Raw genomic sequence first — 13488 nt, 5'->3', positions numbered from 1 at the left:
AACATCTTTGATTGCATTTGCAATTTCTGCATACAACAGTTTATCAAACTGTCTAAAAGTAGCAAAGACATTCATTCATCCTTTCTCCTTGTCTCCCTTCCCTCTTCTCTTCCAAACACTAACACTATCAAAAACAGAAATAATACTCATGGCATGTTGACAACAAGCTGAAGTAACCTGTTGCAGTAAAAATATTTTAAATCATGCTACATATACAACTTATTTGCTACAAAAAAATTTTTAATGTTAAATTTTCTTTGAGACCAGACATGACCATAGGATAACAAGCTACATTTGCTCTTTAACCATCAAAAATTGACTTATGACTATGGTCATGTTACCTGGTAAGGTCAAAGAAATGAAATTTTTATTGTAAATTCTCTTTCTTTGCGACTACCAGATGATAATGTCAAGGCCCTTGCAATCGCCCTGCTGCTTAGTCAGGTGGAGTTTTTTTTTTTTTTTAGGCCCTTTCACCCCTCCTGGGGCATAGGCCATCGACTACAGTCTTAACTGTTGTCGATGTTTCGGTAGCAAGGATTTGTTTTACGGGATGGGGGTGCTGGCCCCACGCCCAACCCTCCTCCTTTTTCAGCCGGGCTTGGGACCGTCCTTGGCGGAGAGCAGGCCAGCCCTGTAAACAGATGCCACGTGCAGAGAAAGAACAGCGTGCCCGAGACGAGAAATGAACTCAGGGCAGCCAACCTTCACTGTATTGGTGACAGGCGCTAACAGCGCTAACCGTTGCGCCACCGGGCCGCCAGTCAGGTGGAGTGCTGCTTAAAAAAAACAACCAACTGTTGGACTGGCTTGACTGTCATCTTTATAAACTGTCCACATGATCCACTTTTGATGGCAAAAGAGATCTCCGATAGTTACGTTGTCAGGTAAGTTCAAAGAAGAAAGCCACGCCAATTAAAAAATAATCTTAGAAGGTCACTCATTAAATCTCAATAAATGTCACTCTAAATCACATAATGATTACAACAGCATTGACCATTGACCTACTTAAATTTTTTGGCATTTTAGGCTTGATCAGTGTAGATCGTACAGGACAATTCAGACTGCAAAAATGTATGCGGAGTAAAATCTCTCTTAATTTCAATTTCAATATTTTTTTTTTTTCTATTTCTGTGCCGTTGTACTGCTTCATCCCCAAATTACCAGCAAGAGATAAAACATTACACAGCTGGAACTTAGTACACAAATGCACTGCTGTCGCAAAATTAAAACTAGTAGATGCAAGGTCATATGAATTCTTATAGCACATCTTTTGAATGCAACCATTTTTTTATGTTTTATGTGACTTTCTCCATCATTCTCTTTCCTTTTCCTCTGTTTGATAAATAATCTTAACTGAACAGGAAAATAAGAAAGGATCTGTTACATGCTATAAATAATTTCTAGCATCCCACTAATCTGAATAATCTTGCTACCAGTCCAACTCTTTTGGTATTGTTTAAGCTTTTTTTTTTGATGTTGCCTATACAGTGATAAACATAAATTTCAGGGATCAGACCAATTTCAGTGTGCACATCTCTTAACTCTTGGAAGCATGACTCAAATCTGACATCCACAAAATTTAACATTCATGCAATTTTAATATATACCAAATGGCATTCTTTTGTGATTTTTTTTAACACCCTGCCTAATAGTAGTAATTGCAATCCATTCAAACGTAATAGATTCTTAAACATTTTGAAAGCAACAAGTTGAGCAGCAAGCTGTTAAAAATAAGTTTTACACAGCTGGATGCTGAATTCTACAATATGTAGCCAACACTTTTTTTGATTAAAATGGCTGCACAGAGAAGGTGAACATAATGAATCTAAGTATGCTTAGATGTTAATAGCAACAACAAAAGCTGTGTTTGATGATTTGTATAACCTGAATTACCAAACTATGTAAAATTCTGCAAACATGATGGCAGTTGAAATGGAGGTGGACTGAAGAAAATTAAAAGTATCTGAAACAACTGCTGTGTCTTAATTTAATCATTGATATTGTTTACTCAATATATGAATAAAAAACAAAAAGCATTAAAAAAAAAATAGAATAATGAGCTAAGAAGGATTTATGTATTTTTATATCTGGTCACATCCAACACAGCTTTTTTACTTTCTTTCCATTCATAAAAAATTGTTTTGAGATAATGTGAAATTTTGCATACACACTTTCAACACTGACAAAAATTGTTCAATAATGTCATGATCACATATTCAAGAATAAGTACAGTGTACTCAAGATATGCTATTCACATACTGTTGATTCACGCTCAGGATTTTAAAGGGTTCATTTTCTTAGAGCAGTGTTTTTATCAGCAGTTTTACTGAGGTGTTGTCCTGGATTAAAAACCCTACAATAAATAATTCTAATGAGCAGACAACAACTGATATTCTGAGGGTGGGTGGGGGAAAGGGGAGGAGAATTGCAATGTTCTCGATGTTGCATGGGACAAAAAAAAAAAGCTGAATTCTCTCTTCAATCAAAGCTTATGCCAAAACTAAAACATATAAACATATTCATTTCATATTTCAAAGACCAGACTAAACACCAGTTTTCATGCTGATGAGTCTATGGCAAAATTCAGCAGGAACAAAATTCTAAAGCTTCAGCTAGCAATTTTAAAGTAACAGCAGGTCATCACTAAAGGTGGAATGTTAGTACCTCTGAACTTTCTTAAAAGAGAGTGCAAAGGGCAAAACAAATAGTCTAATTTCTCTTTCAAATTAACTAAAGAGCACTGATAGAAAATTTTTTTCCACAGCTTAAACAGTAAATAAATAAAACCCTGGCAGACACCACCCAAGCCACCAAATATTTATCATGCTGAATGTAAAATTATAAAAGTTTCATGATCACAGCTCATTAAAAACTTAGAGAGTATTTTTTTTAATCAACAATTGAGTATCTGAACCAAGCAAAATAACCCTTTATAATGTCCACAGCAAGAGTGGCAACAAACAGTTACTTTATTCATGGTTTTCTAACAGTTGTTTGATTTCACACTGACATCCAAATAATGAAAAAAAAGAGTGTTGCTCATGAATGACTGTGGGAAAACAGTGCTGCAGATGTGCACAGACAATAAATTATGCAGCAAACTGCGGCATTATTAGAGGCTGCATAGGAAGGCAAGTATGAGTGGCAATCTCTCAATCAACAATATTTACACATAAATTTAAAACCATAAACAAACTTTTCTTAACTTGTCATAAGCTTCACCAGCTACCACCAGAAACTCCAATACAACCTCATCTGCAAGTGAAATGTCTGTAAAATCTAAACGATTTGTGACACAATGGTTTTAACTTAAAAAGATGCTGTGATGTAACCTTTTTCTTAGGCTCTTGAGTAGCACTTGCTTTTCTTAACCTGTTTTTAGCATGTGCCATGTCATGTCACCCTGCTTGATATACTTGCGTGGCTGAATGACTGAGGCCACTAAACAGTAACATGACACTAATACACATAATCAGTGTGTGATTACTGACTTCTGGTACAGTTGCCAAGATGCACACTGTATTTTTCACACTGGAGGTATGGCACACTGTTTACTAATATAACATTTTGTTTATTTTATGCTGATATGTAATTTTTCAAAGATAATTGATCTCTGCTGCTTGAGGTGTATGTAAAAAGAGAAAAGTTAATGAATTTGTTTAGGTTTTTCCAAACGATGTTTATGTGTTGAACTTAACAATAACACCAACACCTGATAATTCAAAGTTGTCATAATCTGCCTGTGTGAAAGCCCTGATCAAACTCCCAGGTTCAAAGAGAAATTCAAATCTTGCAAAAAGTGCCAAGCATATGATATATATATATCAACACCTAAAAGTGTTAGCAATACTGACAGTTTTCAACTTCACTTACTTGAAAAGCACATATACCTTAATCAGGTAACATCACAAAATAATCACAATGACAAGATTTCATAATTCAGCAGTTTTCTCCAGACTTACAAATTTTCTGAGGATAAGTTAGTAGCTTGAAACACCCAAATAAGAATTTCTGCATGCAAAAGCTCACTTTTCACTTTTGAGCTAGTTTGTTTTTTGGCATTGTGCAATATTTTATGATTCAGTAAGTCATTTTGAGATGCTTTTAACTATTAAAGCACATTCTCCATGTACTACAAGAGCAGTTTAATAATGCACAACTGAGTATATTTCAAGTAAATCATTTGTATAAGCAGGCATGATTTACATGAAATGTTCCTTACTGTTGTTCCTGAGCATCAGTGCTTGTCTGTCACTTCAACAACATGCTAGCAGCCCAATAACTTAGGGTCTGTCTAGGTCTCTGCTTTAAGTAAGCCTTTTGTCTGCTTTTTTGTGATGAATTTTAGTGGAAGGAGTGCCAACTCTGTTTAGCCTCACTGTATGCTGTAGTTTATGGGAAACATTTTTATTAAGCAACTCCTTCCCCACTTCTCTCTCTCGTCTCTGTGCCTTCCACCTAGTTGCAGTGAGCCACTTTTGGCCGAACAAATACTTTTCCATCTTACATTCATCTCCAGCCTACGGCAGTTATGATGAAGACTGATTATGCATCATCTTCCTTGCAAGTGTACACTGACTGGAGAAAACCTGCTATTTGACATTTTTCTGAAGCAGCATTGTACAGGTAAGGTAAAGGTCATTCCCTAACCTTTTCAGGCTGGTGGAGAGTGAGGTGTTTTCTTGAAGCCATTTTTACCTGAGGATGGTGCCCATCTCTCCCTCACTGCCTTACTTTGCCCAACCCTCTATGCAGTCAGGTACCCATTCACACCATCTGGGTCAAACTGGTTAAGTCTGCTGAGAAATATCGAACCAGCAGACCTCTCAGTTTGGACACCAGCACTCTAACCACAAATCCTAAAAAAAACAAAACTAATTCTCAAATGTGAGTAGATAGTCCGGTATAATCCAGTTCCATTCCATTTACTAGAGACCAGCCCTTAAACACTGGATATTTCATGTGATTTTTGGAAAGACATCAAGATGATTTTGAAAGATGCTATGGCAACACCTTTTCAACATGTTTGTAAGATAAGCCTTAAGAAAAGTTTGGAGGCCGTTTTTACTTTCTCTGGCCCAAGTGTCTGGAATGCTTTGCCATCATTTACTTTGCACACATACTGCCTTTCAGGCTTTCAAGTTTGGCATTAACAGCTCCCTTTTCCAATCATACTTTTAAGTAGCTAGTGCCTTTTTCTTCTCTTTCCATAACTTCCACTCCTGATTGCATGCCTATCTTGTTTTTTATGTGTCTTTTTAATGTGCTGTGCATGTGTGTTGTGTGCAACATAGATATTGTTAGCTGATTATGTCAAAGCTCACCAAGGTTGCTGCTGGCAGGTTTTATTACTTTTATAGTGCATGTTTGTGTGTGGAGAGAAATCACGTGTGTACTTCTTTCTTCTCCTTTTTCTTTCTTCCCGGTGTATTTGAACAAAGAGCAATTCTGGTGGTGCAAAATACTCCTGCATTCAAGACGAAGGAATAGTCAACCTTGGACTGACCTAAAGCATTATCAGGAACAAAAAAAAAATATTTTGGTACTTAACAACAACACAAGAAGTAATTCTTGATAAACTGACGGTGAAGGGAATGTACTGCTATAGACACAGACCTTCCTTCAGCTGGAAATTGGTGTCATCCACAAACTCTTCCTCCTGCTTCTCATCACTTGTGTTGGACCCACAATGCACATTTTGCACTTCACTCACAACACTGCATTTGCACTCTAAGGGCAGCACGTGGAGAATACAGCAAGCTCATTTCTATACTGCATTCAGAACCTCTGCACATCAGGGGTGAGGGGAAGTACACAGAAAATAAAAAAAGAATGTCACAAACAAGACACTGTTGGGTTCCAAACGCAGAGCTATTCTGGGATGGTAATTCTCAATGTTATTCTGAACTTGTACTGATTATGGTGCAATGATGTTATTCTGACCTTATGCTGACAGCCATCATTCTCGTCTTGCACAAACGCTGAAGTTCTGTCACCCAAACAAGTCACAATATATAGGATGTAATCCATCTGTGGCCAGACTACAGAAGCCAGTCACCTTGCTTGCCACCTTCTGTCAGATTGTTAATGCATCAACAGCCTTTGGTTGCTGTATACAAGAGCTAGAACATGTTCGAGATTCATGTGCTGCAAGAATAAAGTGGTAGCACCCAGCACCATTGTCAAGCCACATCTTGTCTCCTTTTGGCAAGTATCATTCAATGTTGAACGATACCACACCTGAATGTGCACAGCAAATGTCAATGAGGAAAAATAATCAGATTTTGTAAAACGCTTCCACAAGTAAGCTATTCCACCCTTTTGAGAGTCCACAGCAATGACACTCCTCTCTCTTCATGAGCAAATGTGGTTAAATCGGCACAGAAAGAAAAACACTTTTCACTGCAGTTTGTTCCATGCCATCTTGTTCCTCATAATCATCACCGTCGAACATCTTCACCCCTCTTTCTCGCAGGAAAAAGATATGATGAGAAAAACTGGGAAGCATGTGACATTCATGTCAGTCACTCCTTTCCTTTATTTCGTCGGAGAGCAATTCTGCTCTGAAGTTGGAAGGAGCAAATGATTATTCAACTGCCACGAAAAGGCAAAAGTCTGAAAATAATCCATCATTGAGCAGGCAAATCAGACCATCCCAAATCCTTGATTTCCCTCATTGATGGCTGTAAGGAGATTTTTGTGGAACTGCTCGATGTTATCACAGTTCGGCAGACATAGCTGGTTAAAACTGGAGAGAAAGACAATTTGAAATGAGCCAAATGTTAAAAATCATCAGAGATAAAAAGAATAAACATAACTGAATCACATTCAGGTAGTTTGAGAGAAAAACTGCAATTTTAACAAGGAAAATTTTAAGGAATGAAGACAAGAAAAAATAGCTTTTCCCCTACTAACCCTCCCACTCTCTCTCAAATATACATATGCCACACATACACACACAGAAAAATGCCCCCTACCCAAATTATGATTCTGAAATCACCAAATTATTGTTAAATTTGCTAAAACTATTTTCAAATACACATTCAAGTGTACACATTAAATAGTAAAGTAAAAAAATATATTCCACACCTCCACAAATACCTTGCAAATAGCAGCAAAATAACACATCATAAAGTGTTTGTAATATAACAAGAAAAAGACAATAATCAAAATAAAACAATTCAAGAAATGAAGAGATAAATTCTATCTGCACATCCATACAGTTATATAACTACATATATACATACACCATCATTTCCAACCTCATCCCCTCTACAACTATCCACATTAACCAACCATCACTGTCATGGTCAGAATTTTACCAGGTATGTGCAATGGGCAAAGCATTATGGCGGTGGTATGGACTAAGTTGCACTTTTGGGTTCAACTCCCCAAAGCCGCCAGGAGGCAACTGGGAAGATCCTGTCGTAAACTGAAGTAGCCGTGCCATCTGCTCTTCAGTAAATCCTGCCACTACAGTCCAGAACCAATCCAGTACCTGCACACACACACAAAAAAAAACAAAACACAGTTGCACAGGGAAGTAACCTACCTAACATTTTTGTTCTCTGTGAGAATGTGATTCAGCTCCTTCTCAAAGAACTAGTGGCTGCTTGCTGTAGCTTGTGCAGCCCAAATCTAGATACAGCAAATACTGACCAAAGTTAAGAAAAACCATGGACTAATTAAGAAAACTGGAGGGTGAGACAGTGAAATGTCTTACTTTGTTGAATGTTGGAGATGGATCTGTAACTGTGTGGTGGATTTTAAAGTCAGCCAGACTGTAGGTGCCCATACCACACATCAGCAACTGCAACACATGAACTCCATTGCAGTCTACCTTCCTTTACTCTGAACAGGTCAATGCAGGAAAAAAAAAAAAAATGCAACAGCAATATCTTAATTTTTTGTAAAGAGTATCTAAGCAACCAATCCTGCAAAAGTAAAGCCAAGACGGACTGAATTCTGTGGAACTAAACACAGTGTTCAACCCACCTCAAGTTCATTTTCATCAAAGATGCTGAGCAGATTGTCAGGTATTAGTTCATTTAGGCCTTTGAGAAAGTTCTCCACTTCATCTTTGACACAGGTGGCCAGATGATACTGGGCCAGCTGATCCAGATACTGCAGCTTGTTCTTGTTAGTTACTCTAATGTTGCTACCACCCGGCACCAAGTCTACAGTCTGGAAGGAGAACATTAACTACAATGACTTTCATCTGTGCACCAAATATTTTTTTACTGGCATCATACACATGCACTCACATGCGCAAGAACTCACCTTTCTCTCTTTTTAAAACATACATGTTCATATGTGCACATACAAACATGCACATACACACACTTAAAACAGTACTTCTCTTTCCTCAATAATTTTTAGTAATTTTGTTTATCAAAAGTACTGATAGATTCATCTTTTGGATCTGAGTGAGTGTTGTAAATTAAAAGAAAAAGAGAGAAAAATTGTGTGTGAATGTGTGCACATGTGTATGTATATGTGTTCAACTGTGAAAGTTTGTCTCCTATTCACTCCTGTCAAAAACATGTCACCTATCTGCCTGTGGTATTCTGTACACATCTATATGCTGTTGGTATTCTGTACACACTTACTCTGACAAGCTGTCCCCTCTCATTGTACTCCTCCTCTGAAAACATCAGTTCCATGTCCTCCATGTTTTCGATGTCATTGTCTTCAATGAACTTGATTTTTGTTTTGTACAGTTCTGGGTTGTCTGTCTCAAAGTACTGCAATGCAGTTAAAAGGAAGCTGTAGACTCAATATATCCTTACCCTATTGAAAATCTATACAGGTATTTCTCTAATGGTGATTAGTTTATAATTTATGTCTGCAATAATAATGAGGCCAATAAAGCAGACTGGAAGAAATCTGGTTGTAGTTATTATATGTAGCTGAATGTAGAATTTATCTCTAAGGATTGAATGTAATGCGTGCACAGGAATATACATGGTACAGTAACAGCTCAAAATGAACAGCATACAAACTAGTGTTAAGGAAGTAAATGAATGGAATGAATATCCTACAAATTATTATTCATTATTGTACAACTTTATTTTCACAAAAGTGTAATATTACCCTTAAAGTACTATATGACCATAAGACCTGGAACATCTGTCACTCAGTTCTCAACAATTTAAGTAAACTCACTCATCACTCTAAAGAATGCTTTACAGCTGACCAAAAAACCCTTCATAAATCTTGAGCTGTATAGGTGTTTAAGGATTTGTACTTTTAATAAATAACTGACCTTGTAGTTAACTCTCAGCCCTATCAGCTGGGCCAAGAATGAACGAGAGAACCTGGCTTTGACAAGTTCTCTGTAAGGCCGTCCTAGAGATGATTCATACAGACATTTTCCTACTATCTTGCCAGCAAATTCATACATTTTCAGCTGAAGCTCTTGTGGTCGCTTTGGATTTGGGTGAACCTGTCAGAAAAATATATTGCCAAGCATGCAGAAGCGGAATTCACTTTCAGTTTACATGAAAGGGTGGAAAACCCACATTTCTCAAGAAATAGTTTAATCTATTGATTTGAATAGAGATCATGTAACCTCCTACTGACTTTAATGTATATCATATACACTGTCCTTAACTGTAACATGTCAAGTTTTCTTTAATTGGGATTATCTCATGATTATCACCTACAGAAACAAAAACCTGTCACTGCCTGAGTTCAGACTAGGGCAGAACTGTTATTATTTGAAATGTGCATTCTTTGGATGCCATCTTTATAAAACTAATTTTTCTTGATTTACTGAAATTTTATTATGAACAAACAATGATGGAAGGAAACTTTGTGGTGTCAGAAAACAAAAATAATTTTTGCTCCAACAAGGTATGGCACTTAGTTGCTTAAATACAATATCCATCTTTGAATTTATTCATATGCAAATTTTAAAAAAAAATCTTAAGAGGTTCACATTACACTTAAGCTGTATACTTTCTCTTGATGAGAGACTACTTCAGATGTACTTCAGTGACTTCCCCAAAGATGTATTCTTTAACATATTTTCAGAACATTCGATGCATCACTGCACAAATCACACAGTCATGCAAATGCAGGCAAAAGTATTCTTAGTTCACTTTCTTGCCTTCCACTTCCCTCTCCTCACACATCCCCACACACGAGCATGCATGCACTCACACACACACACTTTCTTGAAGGAGCATGGAATTACATATGAAAAAAGCTAACAATTTTCAAGCAAAAAAGCTTTGAAATTAGATCAGCTCTCAGAAATTTATAATAACAGAAAGCAGAATTACACACACATCACTCACCAAAGCTTGGGGGGAATTGGAAAAGCGCATGAAGAGACCAGAGCGGGAAGGGTCAAACAACTCCGTGCAAAGCAGCTCAAACCACTCACGTCGTAGACCTCCCCAGTCAAGACCTTCCTCCCCTACAAATGACACCTCCAGCAGACGACACCAGTCCCCCAAATCAAAGTGCTTTGTCAGCTTGTAGGACTGCAACACAACCATGATCTTGACTAATCACCAGTGTATTCAGTGTCTCTCAGTGGATTAGCAAGGGACAGGTTGATGGTTGGGTGGGTACATGCAAGAAAAGTTGCTTGGAAACAAAACAATCACATGAGCCACTGGTTTTCCAAATTATCAATATATTGTGGCCAAAATTTTTAAATGGCCAGAGAAATACACATGAACAGGACAGAAATGTATAGCTTTAACGCAATGACACAGTGAAAATTGACTAGAGATATCCTGCAGCATAAAACAACATTGAATGCTGTCAACTTTTGATGAAATCGATTTGTGGCTTAACATAAATAAAGAAGAATGTTAAATGCGCTTTTAAAATAATTTTGAAACACTCAGAAATATTAAGGAGCTATGAAACCAATCAAGACAACATCAGGTACATACATAATAAACTTAAAAAGTATTAATACACTGAGGAAAATGACAAAGCAAGACCTGCAATGCTCACAAGAAAGCAAGAAAATAAATCATTAGCTTTCTTACATGGTGCAAAAGCTTTGAGCGGTCAACCTTGAGAGGAAGAGGAGTATGTGCCCTCTTAGAGTGCAGGTCCCGTACTTCTTGGTTAAAGAATGCCTGCTTGTCATGGAATGTTTCTGAGCCACCTATCAATCAATGTGTCAATTGGTCAATAAAAGAATAATCACTCAGAATAAATCAAAGCTACAGAACTGCAATTCATTTGGCAAAGAGTAATTATAAATGACATTCACAATCAAACATATTTTATGTTCCAACAATAGCAATATTGAATGAAAAACTAGATTTTGAATGAATACTAAAATCTCTCAGAATCTTATGCACATGAACACAAATGCATGTATGTATTAATTTTCTGTAGCTGCACTGATCTGCTTTACATGACTAACACTGTAGCCAGACCACCGATTAATCACAGCTCCTAAAGCTCTAGCGCCAATCAGTCAATTCCTCTTTGTTGTTTCAGGGAAGAGGACGGAAGTTCCCAAGGAGAATTTTCACTAAAATTAAGGGCTGTTACTCATTGGGTGAGCTACCTAATGTAATACCTCATGTTATCTTCTTTTTTTTCCCCATCTACTTCACACCTGCACTTAGCCAGCTTTGCACAAAAGACTGAATTTCCAAAAGTGTGATCTCTTCAGTGTGTTGTTTAACTCCTAACTGGAAGGCTTCTCTGCCTCACTATGTGTGTTCTATGTCCTATCTGCTTTAGTTCACAATTTTCATGCCCGAGTAATATGTCTGACAAAGCAATATATCGCTATTTCATTCATTTAGCAAGAACATGCAAACATTCATGCTGACTCATACACACAAAGAGGTATGTAAATTTAAAATGGAGATATTTACTTTATTTACATATACATACCAATGCTATCCTATTCTACCAATATGGCCTACTCCGCTAATGTTGAGCACCTTATCTTCTAATGCCTAATTCTACATAAAATTCTATGTGCTTCCACCCTCTGGTAATTTCACACTAGGCATGAAGGATGATGGAGATGGGGGAGGGGAATGAACCTGAGTACTTGATGTCCCAGTACTAGATCAGAGCCCATGGCCTCTGACCACAGTAGTAACAAGTGAGTGTCTTAACCACTAAACTACTGGGTGCAGGCACTGCTTTTAGCCTATATTTAGCCTTTATAGCCTATGATTATGCAAAACCTCAGGGGCAATGTACCCATCACCAGGGTCTCCAGGAGCAGCTTATGCTGTCCTGGCCAATGAGCAAGGAAGGGGGGTGCAGGATGGAGAAAAGATCTGCTTCCAGCAGTACACATCATCCCTAATAAGTGTGCTTGTTATAATGCAAACACCATACAAACTTACATCCAAATATGCATATATGCATGTGTATACATGCACTTGCACTTGCATGAGCATGAACACACACATCCACACGCAAACTCTCCCTCTCTCAGATTCTCAGGCATTTTTTCTTTCATTACCAATGCTCTGCAGCAGGAAGCAGGAAAAGGTAGCAGCTATTGTGTTCCGGTCTTTAGAGGCTAGCATAAGAGGTGGCTGAGCTCCATCGTCTATAGTAAAACTGGGAGCCCCCACGTGTCTGTTGAAGCCATTGAAGTAAAACTGCAAAGATACCAGCAAAAGCAACTGCTTGCCAAACAGGATAGAAACAGACTTTCTTTATGACTGTAGATCTTTGTGCAGTTTTGAAGCAGAGGCATCACTGTATCAAACTTATTGCAGACAAAACTGGACAAGGACAAAGAAAGAATCTACACTGCTAATTGCTAAAGATAATGGCAACTAAAAGTTCTATTTGTGGTAGCGTGTGAGCTTCCAGCAACCAAAATGTTTACCTCACTTGCATCAAAATTTAGCTCATATAAAAATAATAACCCATTCCAATGTTATCAAAGATGTCATAAGCTTTGATAAATCTGACAGGAATTCTCTATGTAGTTGTGAAATGTTTAAGTGTGTCTGATCAAAATCCAATATAAAGATATGTTTGCACTCACCTTTGTAGAAGGGCAGACTCTAAAAGTGAACAACTTCTTTGGGTAGATTTTTAAATAAAATTCTTTCAGGGTAATTTGCTGAAACAAATAAAGAAGACCAAAATGAAAGCATCTTATCAATCAATATACCTTGGTAAGGAAAAATTACTGATTTCAATTGGTATGTGCTCTACTGTGCATACTTATGTGTGTGTATATATACTGGCAAGGTGTTGTTGCGGCCCTATGCTCCTCACAGGAGCAACAAGGAATAAACTATACCACAGTGCTTCTTACCTTGGGTGAAATGTACAGGAAGACTTTCTTGGGCTTCTCGAGAGTTTCGTTATTGCAGGCCAGAAGCCGCACCTCATAATACAGATTATGCCGTCGCTTCACGACATTCTTTTTCACCTTAGTCAGCTCCTCGCCTGGAATTAATCAGTCAAAGAAAAGAGATCAAAATCCCATTTCATACTGATTGTTCAAAGTTCTGCCCAAAAGTT

General features: G+C 37.5%; 1 protein-coding gene across 3 annotated transcripts in view; it reads right to left on the bottom strand.

Annotated features, from left to right (window-relative positions):
* Window positions 1-768: 768 nt before the first annotated feature.
* Window positions 769-13488, bottom strand: part of LOC112570165 (apoptosis-resistant E3 ubiquitin protein ligase 1-like) — a 39748-nt gene continuing 27028 nt past the window's right edge. For all 3 annotated transcript variants that reach the window (XM_025248457.1, XM_025248460.1, XM_025248459.1), the window contains 11 exons: window positions 13280-13413; window positions 13004-13081; window positions 12467-12608; window positions 11013-11134; window positions 10305-10493; window positions 9269-9448; window positions 8613-8747; window positions 7999-8187; window positions 7727-7813; window positions 7326-7501; window positions 769-6751 (listed from right to left, as the gene is read on the bottom strand). In XM_025248457.1, the coding sequence (XP_025104242.1) occupies window positions 6649-6751; window positions 7326-7501; window positions 7727-7813; window positions 7999-8187; window positions 8613-8747; window positions 9269-9448; window positions 10305-10493; window positions 11013-11134; window positions 12467-12608; window positions 13004-13081; window positions 13280-13413 (1535 nt within the window). In that variant the 3' untranslated portion in view covers window positions 769-6648. The remainder of the gene's footprint in view (window positions 6752-7325; window positions 7502-7726; window positions 7814-7998; window positions 8188-8612; window positions 8748-9268; window positions 9449-10304; window positions 10494-11012; window positions 11135-12466; window positions 12609-13003; window positions 13082-13279; window positions 13414-13488) is intronic.

This window comes from Pomacea canaliculata, linkage group LG8, assembly GCF_003073045.1.
Source record: "Pomacea canaliculata isolate SZHN2017 linkage group LG8, ASM307304v1, whole genome shotgun sequence".
NCBI classification, from domain to species: domain Eukaryota; kingdom Metazoa; phylum Mollusca; class Gastropoda; order Architaenioglossa; family Ampullariidae; genus Pomacea; species Pomacea canaliculata.
The sequence above is the reverse complement of the archived record's forward strand: the minus strand, read 5'-3'. Positions and strand labels throughout refer to the sequence as shown.